Genomic DNA, 15,758 nt, shown 5'->3' with positions numbered 1-15,758 from the left:
AAAAGCCAGAAGTGGCGCTGTGGCTCAAGTGGTAGAGCGCTAGCCTTGAGCTGAAGAGCTGAGGAACAGCGCCCAGACCCAGAGTTCAGGCCCCATGACTGGCAAAAAAAAAAAAAAAAAGAAGAAGAAGATGATGAGGGTTTTATAACTTCTAGTAAAACATGGCACTATAATTTTTCTTTGTTCTCTCCCAAAATCCAACTAAAATGACAGGAAGGAAAAATGTAAGGGCCAGGCACTGGTGGCTCATGCCTAAACTCCTAGCTACTCAGGAGGCTGAGATCTGAAGATTTTGGTTCAAAGCCAGCCTGGGCAGAAAAGTCTAAGACTCATATCTCCAATTGACCACTAGAAAACCAGAAGTGGTGCTGTGATTCTAAGTGACAGAGTGCTAGCCTTGAGTGAAAAAGCTCAGAGACCACTCCCAGGCCTTGAGTTCACGTCCCATGATGACCAAAAAAAAAAGTTAAGTATTACTTAGGAAGACAAGGATAATGGAAAAGGATATAAATAACACATTAAAGATGTCAGTAGAATTTTAGAAAATTAAGTAACTAATGTTGAAATTAAAAGATCTTCATAGGAAGAAACCAATAATCAGCAAGCCAACTGAGCTACCAAAGCCTGGGTCAAGAATTGAAGACATTAAGTACCTCTAAAAACAGGATTGGGTTAGCCTGTAAAAGGAGCAAATCCTGTCCTCTATTTTATCTGGACAAGTGCTTATCCTCCCCTTAATCTGGAAGAACATAAAAGATTTGTTCTATAGAGGCAGTCAGGGGAAAGAGGTAAAGCACCATATTGACAGTTGAGAATAAGTTTATAAAATGAATGGTGAGTGATCCCTAACAGCCATTTCAGAAAGCTGGTGGCTCTCTCATAAGCTCATGGCAAGAGACAGAAAGCTTTCTCTCTACATAAACTGAAAAGCCAAGAAAGAGATATACTTAATGGTATATCTCTAAACATCTAAGACAACATAAGGTATTTGATAAGAGTATAGATGAAATGATTATATGCAAAAACCACATTGAAACAAATACTTACATAACCAACATCAGGTCTGTAACATGTATATGCCCCTAAGATACTATGTAAAACATCATGATATGGGCCACCCTTAGGAGAGAAAATGAAATTTGAAACTATGAATAATTGTCTCTCAGTTAACATATAACATGTTAAAAACTGTAGCATTTCCTAAATGACTAGTTTTAGTGTATTTAACAATATCAAAAATATTCTAGAAGTATTCTATGAAGGTACTTTCAAAATTAATAAAAATATTGATCTCAAATAATAAAAAAGGAAGTCAAATATATACAGGGATATAAGCTATATAATTTGTAAACAATTTTAAAGAATTCTGGATCTGGCATAATAAGTAAATGGTAAATACAGATTCTCTTTTTTTGGTGGAGGAGATTGCTGGTGATTAAAGCTGGTGCCTCGCAGGCCCTTTACTACTGAGCTATATCCCCAGCCCATTTAATTAATTAATTTTTTGGTGCCAGTCCTGGGGCTTGAACTCAGGGGGTAGGCACTGTTCCTAAGCTTTTTGGTTCAGGCCCAATTCCACATCCAACTTTTTGGTAATTGATTAGATGTTAAGAATCTCATGGGCTTTCCTGCCCAGACTGGCTTTGAACCATGACCCTCAGATCTCAGCCCCCTAAACAGCTAGGATTACAGGCCTGAGCCAATAGTGCCTAGCTCCATTTGATTTTATATAATGCAATTTCTGCAAAAGAAAAACAACTAAAATATTATAAATTAAATTGTATCAATTTTAATCTTATTAAAAGAATTCTGTTAATGACCTAGCTTGCAGTATGAATGAAGTATTTTCTATTTTAATGGTAACTACAGAAAATAGCTAATTATTTTTCTTGTAAAATAAATTAAAAATAAACTTTAGGGGATAACTTCAAAATGTTTAGTTTGTGACAAAGTTAACTATATTTTAATATTTTACTAGGCAAAACATTAAGAATTCAAGTGGCATAGAATGAAAAGTAGAACAAGAAATACAGTGCAATAAAACTATATTAAATAACTATTACAAAGAGGCATGTACTATACTAAAATGTATTTTAATCAGTGGAATATTAAAATTTTCTTTTTATATAAAGTGCCCATTTATGTATTTAGAGAATCTGTCTAATTGGATATTGAAATACTTAAAAAAAAAAAAGTAGTTACAAGCTAGTTGCAAACCCTCACCTTCTGAAAGATGTAGAGAGATGGAAATGTACGGGATATGTCCAACTTAATTAATTCCAGACTGGCCTCTCGGTCAGCAACAGATATACCTGCATTTACCAAGTAGATAAAATTTAAATGATCACTTGGCTGTAACAAGTTCAATGTTATAAACACAGAATGATCATATAGCATATGTGTTATTTATTGAAAGTAAACAGTAATAAAAAATTTAAGAAATGCCATAGTTTTTCCTATAACTCAAAGTATTGTATAAGAAGAAAATGTCTATATATTTATTAGAAAAGTATACAATGAACAAAGTCTACTGTAGATTTATAAAATGCAGGAGAGACTTATCTTTCCCATAGTAAGAATTAGAAAAATATTAAAACAAGCACAAATAACACATTTTAAAAATGACCTCAGAGTTGATAGAAGTCTAGAACATTTAAATTCCAGAAAGGAACAGCCTTTCCTGTGTATGTGGACACTAGTGGCCATTTTTCCCCTTTAGGGGCCTTTGTCACATCTATGATTGGGTTTAGAACAGAGCTAGTACACTGTACCCTACTCCAGGAAAGAGAAACCAGGATGAGCTTTTCTGGCCAAATAGGGGTGATAAATACAAATCTGGAGATTTCTGTATCTGGTTTTACCCTATCTAGACTTTTCTCTGAATGCAGGAAGTCAACGTGGAAGGAAATTAACCCAAGTCACATTGTCTTTGGAAGACCTTTCATTGGAGAAGCCTAAAATCATATTAGTTCTTTCCAATAAGTAATTTGAAACCCAAAATGAACTCAATCTTTAGACATCTACAACCTCATCTCAATTCAGCAATTGATGATAAAACCCTAATCCAACTGCCTATATATAGGTACAGAACATGCTTCCCCTGTACAGGACACATCAGCATCATTTTCTATACTCTTTTTCTATATACTGTCTAGATATAATTTTAAAAACTTAAAGATATGCAAAGATGTAAGAAATGTGACTTAAATTAAGGGGACACCAACCCATAGAAGCAGACCTACAATTCTGTAATGCAGAATAGGAATTAATAGACAAGAATATCATCTGTTATTCTATGTTAAAGAAAACAAGGGAAAAGATGGAGAGAAAATGTATGGATGGAAAGCCAAAGAATTTACACAGAAATAGAATGTATAAAAACAACAAAGAAGACATTCTAAAATTACAAAGTATAATACCTAAAATTAAAAACTTAGATTTCATATAGTATGAGATCAAGCAGAAGAAAGAAAGGATTAGTCCTAATCTTAGATTAGTAAAAAATCATTCAAATTAAAGCAAAGAAAAAAACAGTACAAGAGATTTGTTGGACATCGTTCAATGGTCTATTATGCACATAATTAGAGTATGAGAAGAACAACAAGAAAGATGTAGTTAAAGCAATATTTGCAAAGCAAATGGCCAAAAAGTTAAATGATAACTGCAAATTTAAAATACTCTAGAATCTGGGAACTGGTGGCTCACATTGGTAATCTTAGCTACTCAGGAGACTGAGATCTGAGGATCACAGTTCAAAGCCATCCCAGACAGGAAAGGCTGTGTGACTCTTATCTCCAATTAACCACCAGAAAACTGTAAGTAGAGCTGTGGCTCAAAACTAGTCTTGAGCACAAAAGCTCAGTGACAGTGCCCGGGCTCTGAGTTCAAGTCCACAACTGACAAAAGATAAAATAAAATACTCTAGAAAGGAGAAAACAGTAATTTAGAATGCTGTTTCTAGCCAGGCAACAGCTTCTCACACCTGTAATCCCAGCTATTTAGGAAGCTGACATCTGAGGATCATGGTTCAAAGCTAGCCCAGGCAAGAAAGGTCCTAAGACTCATCTCCAATTAACCACCAGAAAACCGGAAGTGACACTGTGGCTCAAAATGGTAGAGTGTCAGTCTTGAGTGAAAAAGCTCAGGAAAAAGTGCTCAGGCCCTGAGTTCAAGCCCCACCACCACCAACAACAACAAAAGAATATTACTTCTGACTGGAATAATTCTTCATTCAAGCAATTTCTCCTGAAGTCAAATTATTTATTCATAAACTATTTCATGTATTAATACTTCTCATTACAATTCCTAAAATTTTGCTTCTTTGAAACCAGCACAGAACTTCTTAGGTCTTTGCCTTTCTTTTATTTATTAGAAGTTTTACTTTTATGAAGCAAAAATACTTTAAAAATTGTTCCCCATTATCCAAGGGCAACAGATAGTTGAATAAATCTACCCAAATTAATAAACTATGAGAGGAAAAAATAATGTTCCTAGTTACTTCCAAATGACTAGAAAATCAACTGGCAAGTATGGAAGGAGAGATGGGGCTATGAGTGAATTACATAAGCAAGAAATAAGGAATAGTAAGAATTATAAATAATAGATTAGGGATTAGTCAATGGATGGGGAAAGATAAAGAGGTCATAAGTAAAATGTGAAATACACCTATATTTAAGAAAGAGTTTGGCCTAAATGCACTTTGTCAGATTAACCTCATAATTTAAACCTGGAGTACAACAAATATGATTTATACCTCAGCTTCTCAATTTATAAACTACTTAACTACTCTAAGTCTCGACTTCCTCTTCTATAATTCAGAATAATATCACCTACTGAAAAAGTTAAGAATAAATGATATAATATTTGTAAAGCGATTTTTCACATTTTCTGATTCATGGTATAAATTCACGGTATTATCTTCAGTAACTGGATTGTCATCCTAAAAACTTGTAAAAACACAACAACAAAAAGGAGCATACCTTCTATATCATTATCTGAACTTGTTTCACTGAAGCTTTTCCATCGTTCTTTTGCTCTTGAAAGGAAGATCTCATAAAGTTCTAAGGAAAAACAACAACAAAATTTTATAAATAATAAGAAATATATTCACATTTTTCTCTTAAATCTTTACTATAGGTCAATTCTTTCTGGTTTGTCACATATCAAAAAAGTAGCAAACTGCAGTATTTGATTTTACCAGAATTATTCATAATCCAATCAGAAACAACTTAAAATGAAAATACTTAAGAAGCCTAGGCAGTGTGTTGATACATATTGTAACATCAACTACAGATAGTGACAGAGATGGGAGAAATTCAGTTTGAGGTCAGCCTAAGAACAAAATTTAGTGGGATTCTTTAAAAAAAAAAAAGACAAAAATCACAAGTTGAACATAGTGGTACTTCCTGTAATGCAAACTATGCAGAAGACAAAGTAAGAGGACTGAGGTCCAAAATTGGCCTTAGGTTAAAGCACAAGACCATGTGATTGACTGAGCACAAGTACTTGAGTTGAACACGAGGACCTAAATTCAAACCCTAGTAATGATCCCTCAAACACATGGTCATACAGGTAGCAACAATATTGAATGTATATGAGTACAGGAAACATGCTTCTGTAAAGGAAGTGCTATTAGGGAACAGCAGAAACAACTCTTGGAGGCAGAAATAGATTTGCATTCCAACTCTGCCACATGCTACCTAAGGAACTTCGTTACTTAATTCTGGAACTTGGCTTCCTTTATCTGTAAACTAGAGGAAATAACACCTACTCATACACTACTATATGAGTATACAAGGTATTGTTATAAACAAGATATTTTATATAAAGCTTCTAGTATTTTATGGACTCTCAGTAAATGCTAGTTCTTCCTTTGTTTCCTTATTTTTCCACTGCTTCCTAAAACTATCTGTACTTCATACAGATTTGGTTCTTTAGCCAAAAATCCCTATCCTAACACCAGTCTTTCTGATTAAAATCTCTATCTATAAAAAATTTCTATCCTTTTCTTTTTACTCAGCCATCCTACCAATCACTGTCAGAGACTACTGCTGTTTCATGTTTGGTCTTATAAAACTTCAGGAACATGGGCTGGGAATGTGGCTTAGAGTTGGCTGTTTGCCTACCATGCATGAATCCTAGGTTCAATTCCTCAGTACCACATAAACTAAAAAAGCAGGACGTGGCTTTGTGGCTCAAGTGGTAGAGTACTATCCTTGAGTAAAAAAAGAAGCTCAGGGACAGTGCCTGGGGCCTGAGCTCAAGCCCCAGGACTGACAAAAAACAAAAACTTTAAGAACAGAAAATTCTCACATTTTTATTGTCTTACCCTTACAGATACTGGAAGATATACAAAAATAGTGAATTCAAGTGACAGCATGTCAAAAAATATTTTCAGTGAATAGTAACATTCATATATTGTCCAATACTAAGAAGAGTTTTCACTTAAATGGATTCTTTTTAAAATTTACAGTAAAATATGAAAGTAATACCTAAAATATAAAAACAGTATAAAATGGTAAAAAGTAAAAAGTAAATTTCTTTCTCTCAGATGCAACTAAGGTTACTAGAGGTCTCATGAACTCTTTCAGAGATGGAGTATACATGCACTATTGTATACATAAAAATATAAATAAAAACAAAGTGACCACATATTAAATGTACTGATCTGTATCCTATTTTGTGATCATAAAGGCTGTTCCACGTTGGTAGATATGTCTTTTATTTGGATGTGTATGTGTATATGTATAGGTATACTTATATATACGTATATCTATATATACATACATATACATTTAACTATAAGTGTATATATATATATGTGTACACACATAAACACATTTTAGTAATACTGTGATTTCAACTCAGGGCTGTGTACTTATACCTCAGTCCTTTTTCTTTTAGTTGATTTTAAGTTAGGGCCTCTGGCTTTTTGCCAAGTCGATCTTCAGACCACAATCTTTCTACTATGCTTCCCACCTAGCTAGGATCACAACCATATGCCATCATGAAGTTTCTTTGTTGAGATAGGGTCTTGCTAACTTTTTGCCCTAGCTGGCTTTAAACTGTATTTCTACTGATCTCTGTATCCTGAATAGCTGGGATCACAAGCATGTGTCATTGTACCCAGCTAAAAGATATAAATCTGGTTTTGGTCTTAAACAACTGTTACAGCATTCTAATGTATGAGTATACCACAAGTATTCTTGTCTTGCCAAGAATCAGATCACTAGAAAATAACTGACTAGATACATTTCAAGGTATTTACTATTCGAATTTCTTCTTTTTTATTCACTATATCATTACTACCAAATAAAATTTTAAAAAGGAAAAAAAAATTAAAGTTTCTATGCAACCCATGAATGATTTGGTAGAATATGTGAATATAATTTTAATTAATTTATTTTTTGGTTGGTTGTGGGGCTTGAACTCTGAGCCCAGGCGCTGTTCCTCAGCTCTTCAACTCAAGGCAAGCACTCTACCACTTGAGCCACAGCGCCACTTCTGGCTTTCTGGTGGCTAATTGGAGATAAGAGTCTCACAGACTTTCCTGCCCAGGCTGGCTTTGAACCACGATCCTCAGATCTCAGCTTCCTGGGTAGCTAGGATTACAGACGTGAGCCACCGGCGCCTGGCATGAATATAATTTTAAAATGTACATGTACAACTATATGAGGTTGAAAATATCAAATTATAAGTTCACATTTAAAAATTTTTTCAAACTCATTTTTAAGTTAGGTAAGTGTCATTATTCTTTCCAAATTTTACAACTTCTCTGGAAGTCAACATTTCTTATAGTTCTGGAAACCACAAAATAGATCGATCCAATATAAAAAATGGTAATGCATTTTAAAACACCAAAGAATATCTCTCCAAGGAAAATTTATAGTGCATATCTGTAATAAGACTTTCATCTCAGTTTAATTCCATACTTAGCTGCTCTTTTATTTTGAATCTACAAATGGAAAGCTTAAAGGCTTAAAGACAGTACCTTATAGCTAAACAGAGAATACTTTGATTTTAGTGTATGTTTCATTTTGTGATCTTGTGACAATGACAGGATATTTAAGTTCTCAGCAAAAAAGCACCTTTACCATAAATACTATACTGACTGTTATAAAAAGTACTGAAACAATTATTTTTTGAAATACCTAATGGTCTTAGGTCCATTTTACAGATAAACTAAGAATTCTAAATGTTAAGTAACTTGCCCAAGGACACAAAGCATATATATATTAGAACCACCTCTGACTTGACTTTAGAGCCTTTACTCTTAGCTATTATACTCTAAATAAATTTCATGATTGAAACAAAGAGGGTTAAATTATTAGAGCCATTCAAAGTAAACAAGGCCACCAAAAAAATAAATTTACTTCAATCAAGTTTGACCATCCTTACCACTACTAATGAAAAAGAAGAGAATAAGTTCCCATTCCATTCCTGAAAATGTCTAAGAGAGAAAACGCAAAATTCCTTTGAAAATAAATGGCTCAGTTATGCTACAAGTTTTATAAATGTCCCTATTTAATCAACATTTAATCAAGCTACCTCACATTCTTAAAGCCAAAGGTATCAGTATCAACAACAGAAACAAAACAAACAAAAACTTCAAGTAAAAACAAAACTTTAAGTAACCAACCACCAGGCAATGCTTTTTTAAATCTAACCAAGTTCTGACTGCAACTTAAAAGGCCTTTCCTTGCTGGGGGTGGTGGTAGCTCACCACTAGCTACTCAGGAGGAGGAGATTTGAAGATTTCTTTTCAAAGCCAGCCTGGGCAGGAAAGTCTTTGAAACTCTTATCTCCAATTAACCTCCAGAAAGTTGGAAGTGGAGCTGTGGCTCAAGTGGTAGAGTGCTAACTTTGAACAAACAAGCTCCAGGCAGGCAATACTCAGGCCTTGAGTCTCAGGACTGGCACACACAAAAAAGAAAAATTTTAAATTTATATGAAAAAGAAGACATTTCCTTTTAATCTGTTGCAGGCATATTGTTTTATTTGAAGAAAATAATTAAGTCATATAGAATCTAATCCATGGCTCAAGTGGTAGAGAGCTTGTTTAGCAAGTAAAAAGCCCCTCATTCAAACCCCAGGACCACAAAATAATAATAATAATAGAATCTAACTTATTCTAAGAAAAATTAAAACCTGTAATTCTTCCATTTAACTCTAAATCCTTTGTAAAAGTTCTTTTAAAATGTTTATTTTTATTTTTTACAGGATAATTGTTAAAATCAATTTCAATAACATAGACAGTCATAATATCCAGTGTTTCTACTACTTTTAAGAATAAAGATAAAGCTTGGTGCCAGTGGCTCACACATGTAATCCTAGCTACTGGGAGAAGGGAGAGATCTGGGGAGTACAGTTTTAAGCCAGCCTGGGCAGGAAAATCATGAGACATCTTTAACCACTAAAAATAAAAAGCCTGAAGTAAAACTGTGCCTATACTTCTAAGAGTGTTTAACCTTGAGCAAAAGAAGGTCATGTATAATATCCAGGCCCTGAGTTCAAGCCGCAGGACCAGCATAAAATAAATAAATGAATGAGTATGTAAATAAGAATAAAAATAAATATTTTCATGTTGTCATAATTCTATCTAATTTCATATTTGTTAGGTGCTGCAATAAATATTCTTATAGATGAATTTTGAAACTAATCCCACTTCTTTCCTTATAGTAAATTCTTACAATTAAAATAAACGGGTCAATGGGTTTTTGACTTTTGTTAAATATTTCTAAATTATTTTCTGTTATACCACATATAGATAATTCTTTACACTTCTGATTTCAGAGGTAATAAGCAATAGACAGATATAGTTTCAATATGTATCTTTAATTTGGCTAGCACAGTGAAAATAATTAAACTATATATAGTACAGCCAAATTGTGGAATACAATATACCTATAGTAAATATGAAGCATACTTATATACATGACAAGGGATAATCCAGAGAGATTAGTAGGGGGAAAAAAGCCATAGACATAAGTTTGAGTAGAAAAAATAAAGAAAAATAAAAGCTTTAAATTATCATATGTAGAGGGCACACATTTTTATTTTTAAATATTGTTTTTTAATTATAAAAGTAACTCAGGACCGTAAAAGACACTGAATAATAATATCCTTGGTAATTAAATATATTTCCAAAATTCTACTTGATGCAAACATTCTTATTTGTGCATATGAATGATCCAGAAGATTACATACCAAACTGTTAACAATGCTTACAGTAAGATCAAAAACAGTCTGAATGGAAGACATTTAAAATTTGTATATTATTGCTTGCATTTTTAATAAATACAAAAAGAAAAACTTTACCAATGTATTATTTCCATTATCTGAGGCCCTCCTTCATTTTTTGGTATGGTTATATCTAACATCAATAGTTACCCAGATCAATTCAGCACCTATTTTGTTAATTATATTTTTTATTATGTCATTATCCTAATTCCACTTAAACTTTGTGTGTATGTGTGTGTGTTCATAGGTTTGAATTCAGGACCCTTGCACTTACTACCAGGCATTCTACCACTGACACCACCACATCCTCAAACTATTTTATGTTAGTTCTAATAGGGACTCATATTTTTGTCTAGGCTGACTTGGATCATGATTCACCTATTTATACCTACCAAACAACTAGGATGATGGGTGTACACCTGCATATTTATCTTATTGGTTCAGATGGAGTCTAGATAACTTTTTGCCCAAGCTTGCCTAAAACCACTGCCTTCCAAATTTCTATCACTTAAGCGCCTGGAATTACATTTGTAGTCAATAGGCCCAGCTTATAACTACCCTACATTTTAGCACTATTTGTCAAGATTTAAAAGTCCAAGAACTATCTATTTTGGGCCAGGACATAGTGATGCATGCCTGTAATCCCAGCCACACAGAAGAAATTGGTAGGATTGCAGTATGAAGCAAGCTCTGGACAATAACCATAGATATGCAATCTGGAAAATAATGCAAGCTCAAGTAGTAGAATATCTGTGAAGCATGTACAAGGCAAAAAAAGAAGACAACTCATTAAATTATCTATTTGGATATCAATTTGGATGTCAAAAATACTATTGCTGGGGCTGGGAAGGTGGCTCAGTGGTAGAGTGCTTGCCTTGCATGCCTGAGGTCCTGGGTTCGATTCCTCAGCACCACATAAGAAAAAAGCCGGAAGTGGCGCTGTGGCTCAAGAGGTAGAGCGCTAACCTTGAGCTGAAGAGCTGAGGGACAGTGCCCAGGCCCAGAGTTCAGGCCCCACGACCGGATCCAAAAAAAAAAAAAATACTATTGCTGACTGGCCGCCAGTGGCTCACATCTGTAATCCTAGCTACTTAGGAGGCTGAAATTTGAGGACTAAGGTTCAAAACCAACCCAAGCAGGAAAGCCTGAGAGCCTCTTATCTCCAGTTAACCACGCAAAAACTGGAAGTGGAGCTGTGACTCAATTGGTACAGCACTAGCCTTGAGAAAAAAACAAAAATAAAAAAACCTCAGACTCTGAGTTCAGGAGCAGCAATTTCAGTGGAATTAGGATAATGACATAATAATAAATAATTAACAAAATAGGTGTTGAATTGATCTGGGTAACAATGTTACTGTTAGTATCCACACCACAATTATTGCTGTGTATGACAGCTAATACCTGTTATCTAGCTATTTGAAAGGCACAGATTAGAGGATTATGGTTTAAGGCTAACTTGAGCAAAATATTAGCAAGACCCTATCTCAAAGAACAAACCAAATGTTGGTTTCATGCCTATAACCCTAGCTATGCAGTAAGTTAAATTCAGGTATGTGTAAGCAGAGTTAGGAGAATCAAGGTCTAATACTTGCCTAGATATAAAGTATAAGACCCTATCTGGAAAATAAAATGATCACAAAAAAAAAATTAATGAGGCTCAAGTGGTAGAGTGTATGCCTAATAAGCATGCGCCCCTAAGTATAAACCCAAGTACCACATACACACACAAAAAAATTCTCAATAGTTCTAAACTAAAGGAAAATCCACAAATATTATTTATGTAATATGAATATAATACAACAAATCATATAAAATAAGCATTTGGGCAGGCACAAGGCATGATTTTAAAATGAATTTACTTATAGTAGTGTCTTTTTTTTAAATGGCTCTTAAACTAAAGGAAAATCCACACATATTATTTATGTAATATGAATATAATACAACAAATAATGTAAGATAAGCATTTGGGCAGGCACAAGGCATGATTTTAAAATGATTTTACTTATAGTAGTATCTTTTTTAAATGGCCACTATACTAATCTGCCTTATAAAATTCTGAAGATGGCAATCTATAGTGTGGGAATAACTGAACATAGAATACAAACCAGGAGTGATATTTAGTTCATTTCCTACAGCTAGACTCCATACTTTCCCACGAACACTAGGGGGCAATCCCTGCCACCACAATTCTCGAACTCTTCTTGTACTACGCCTAGAATTAAAGGAGGAGAAAAAAAGGAGAAAGTTACTTTTTATACCCCAAATAGCAGTTGCATGATGGTTCACCTATGACCAAGTGATCAGATGAATTTTACAAATACAGAGAGTTAAGTATGTAATGAATTCTTTCATATAAGTACATGATTATAGACCACAAAAGCCTATAAAGTATCTCAAAGAAGAACAATTATAATTTAATGGAAACTGTCTGAAACAATCAGAAATATGCAGTTGTCAAAAACAAGGACAATAAAGACAAAAAAAAATGTGTTGCCAGTTCAGTATCAAAAATAATCACAAAGAACTTGGTATGGGTAAGGCCCTAGTTTTGAGGAGCAGTAATCTGCTGAAAGAGTGTAGGCTTTAGAGTCTGAGAGACACAAATTCAAACCAGTGTAGCCATTCACCGATTGTATAACCTTGGGCAAATCACTTAACTTCTATAACCTTGAGCTTCTCTAAAAGATAAATGTGAGTACAAATGCATACATTTATAAAAGTTCTATTATAATTGCCTATGCAAAGAGCTTAGTAGAACACAGTAGTCTCATCTGTGGGAAATGCATGTTAAAACCCCTAGGAGATGGCTAAAACCAGACAGTACTACATTCAACGTATACTACATTTCTTCCTTCACATACAGACCTATGATAAAATGGAACATATTAATAAGGCACACTAGCAATTAATGATAATAACAAAATGGAACAATTACAAAAACATACTGTAATAAAAGTTAGGTGGATGTGGTCTCTCAAAATATCATTTGGTATGTTCACCTTTTCACTTAAATGAAGCACTTTACAACTTCTCTTCAATAGATCTAGCTGAACTGCTAGCACCTTTACTCTTTTGCTTGGGGCTATTATTAAGTTTTTTTAAAAAATGGTTACTTGAATACAGGCACTGCAACACCTGATGACTACCAGGCAGGTGGTATTTGCAGCATGGATAGGCTACAGAAAAAGGGGTGATTCCCCACCGGGAGACAGGAGTAAAGCAATATGCTTCTGAGAATAATGCACAATTTAAAACTTACGTGTTGTTTATTTCCACTTAGTATTTTCCAACCTCAGTGGACCACAGGTAATTTAAAAACTTCAGAAAACAAGATTGTAAATAAAGGGGTATCACTATGTTGGCTGTATTTCCAAAATTCAAAAAATTGTCTAAGTATGTCCTATCCTAGGCATTGCAGACTTTATCCCCAATTAGCCCAAAGGAAAAATAAAGCATATACAAAACTTATCCCAAAAAAAAGCAAATTAAGGCAAGAAGTACATTAGTCTTAACATAAGACAATAAGACATTTTTAAAAAAGCAAGATCAGACATATTTTAAGAGGCATTTAAAAATATTTTAATATTTAGTCTTTCAATAATTCATTTTATAATGTATATGTACATATAGTGAGCTCTTTCTGGAAACCTGCTATTATATTAATGGTATATCTCATAATGCATGGTATGTTAGGATTAGGAAAATATATAATTGAGGAGACTAAAATTTTCATGAATCAACTCGCATTTCATATGGGTCTCAAATATAGGTAAGATTTCAACAGGCACAGATATGGTCTGTAAGAGAAATACGTAACTGCACTTGATGGTTGGAAAAGGCACAGAGATAAACATGGGGATTTTCAGGTTAATAATACAGTTCATTCAAAGGATAAGATAAATGCTAGAAAGTAACAAAATACTAAATTGGAAAGATGAGAACTCTGGAGACAAACTAAACTTTGGGAAAAGTCTTCTTACTTACATCACTTCCCAATTGGGCAGTATTTCATTGATCCAAATTACCATTGCACTTGCAATGCTTTCTTCCTGTTTAAATCGCTCTTTCATTATTCTTTTTCTTTTATGCGCTTCTTTGATTTCTGTTTTAAACAAGGAAGAATTATTTCAATACGAATGACTTACAGCAAAACCTCCTTCTTCCTCCTCCACTTAACTCTTCAAAAGAGACATTTTCAAAAAGAATATTCTGCCAGGCACCAGTGAATCACGCCTGTAATCCTAGCTACTCAGGAGGCTGAGATCTGAGGACTGCAGTTCAAAACTAGTCTGGGCAGGAAAGTTCATGAGACTCTTTTTTTTTTTTTTTCCGGTCGTGGGGCCTGAACTCTGGGCCTGGGCGCTGTCCCTCAGCTCTTCAGCTCAAGGCTAGCACTCTACCACTTGAGCCACAGCGCTACTTCCGGCTTTTTTTCTTTTTGCTTATGTGGTGCTGAGGAATCGAACCCAGGGCCTCATGCATGCAAGGCAAGCGCTCTACCACTGAGCCACCTTCCCAGCCCTTCATGAGACTCTTAACTCCAATTAACCACCAAAAAGCTGGAAGTGGAACTGTGGCTGAAGTGGTAGATTGCTAGCCATGAGATAAAAAGGTCAGGGATACCACCCAGGCTTTGAGTCCAAGGCCCAGGACTGGCTCCCTCTCCCCTCAAAAAAGAATCTTCTGATAATAGAGATGAAGAATGGGACAGGAGAGAAAAGGGGAGAAAATTACATTGAGTAACATAATTTTTAAGTAACATTTTTTACTCCACAAAGTAAATGGAAAAAAGGCCAGGAAAATTATTTTAATAAGTTACCATACCAAATAGTTCTGTTTTCATTAAATCTATGAAATAAAATCTCTTATGGATTAACTAGATTAAAACAAACAACTATAAACAAATTACCAGTCCATTTTTCATAGATGTTTATAACTTTCATAGAGGTTTCAAGAGGTTTATAACTGTCTTAACATAACCCATGCAACAGGTCAGGCTGGAGGTGAGACACAGCAGTAGAGCACCTTCGCTGCAAGCATGAAAGCCCCAGGTTTAATCTCAGTACTGCCAACCATTTTTTTGGCCAATGTGATATTTAGTATTTTAATTATTTTAAAGTATAGTGTTTCACTTTACTAATTCCATTGAAATAAAAAAATTCTTCCCAACAAATACATGGATATAAAAAAATCCTCTGAAATCAGAGGTCACAATTTGAGAATAAGATGTGTCTCAAGTACAGAGAGAAGAAAATTATAAGTCATATATATTTTACATTATTTACTTTATTGTGCAAGCATTAGGGCTTGAATTCAGGACCTGAGTGCTGGTCCTAAGCTATTTTACTCAAAGCTGGCACTTTACCACTTGAGAGACAGCTCTGCTTCTGGCATTGTTTGTTTGGTGATTAATTGGAGGTAAAGAGTCTCATGAACTTTCCTGCTGGGGATGGCTTCAAACATCCACCATCAGCCTCTTGTGTAGTTAGGATTACAGATGCAATCAGCACCTGGTGAGT

At 34.4% G+C, this 15,758-nt stretch overlaps 1 protein-coding gene across 1 annotated transcript in view; it reads right to left on the bottom strand.

Moving 5' to 3' along the window:
- The window catches only part of Tbc1d12 (TBC1 domain family, member 12), a 51,950-nt gene that overhangs the window by 8,105 nt on the left and 28,087 nt on the right, over positions 1-15,758 (bottom strand). Inside the window, exons 6-10 of the mRNA XM_013034325.1 lie at positions 14,224-14,341; positions 12,345-12,451; positions 4,980-5,060; positions 2,224-2,312; positions 1,048-1,119 (exon numbers count right to left, since the gene is read on the bottom strand). Coding sequence (XP_012889779.1) covers positions 1,048-1,119; positions 2,224-2,312; positions 4,980-5,060; positions 12,345-12,451; positions 14,224-14,341 — 467 coding nt within the window. The remainder of the gene's footprint in view (positions 1-1,047; positions 1,120-2,223; positions 2,313-4,979; positions 5,061-12,344; positions 12,452-14,223; positions 14,342-15,758) is intronic.

The sequence above is a fragment of the Dipodomys ordii genome, unplaced genomic scaffold (assembly GCF_000151885.1).
Source record: "Dipodomys ordii isolate 6190 unplaced genomic scaffold, Dord_2.0 Scaffold188, whole genome shotgun sequence".
Classification (NCBI taxonomy): Eukaryota; Metazoa; Chordata; class Mammalia; order Rodentia; family Heteromyidae; genus Dipodomys; species Dipodomys ordii.
Note: the sequence above shows the minus strand (reverse complement) of the source record. Positions and strands in the feature narration are given on the sequence as shown.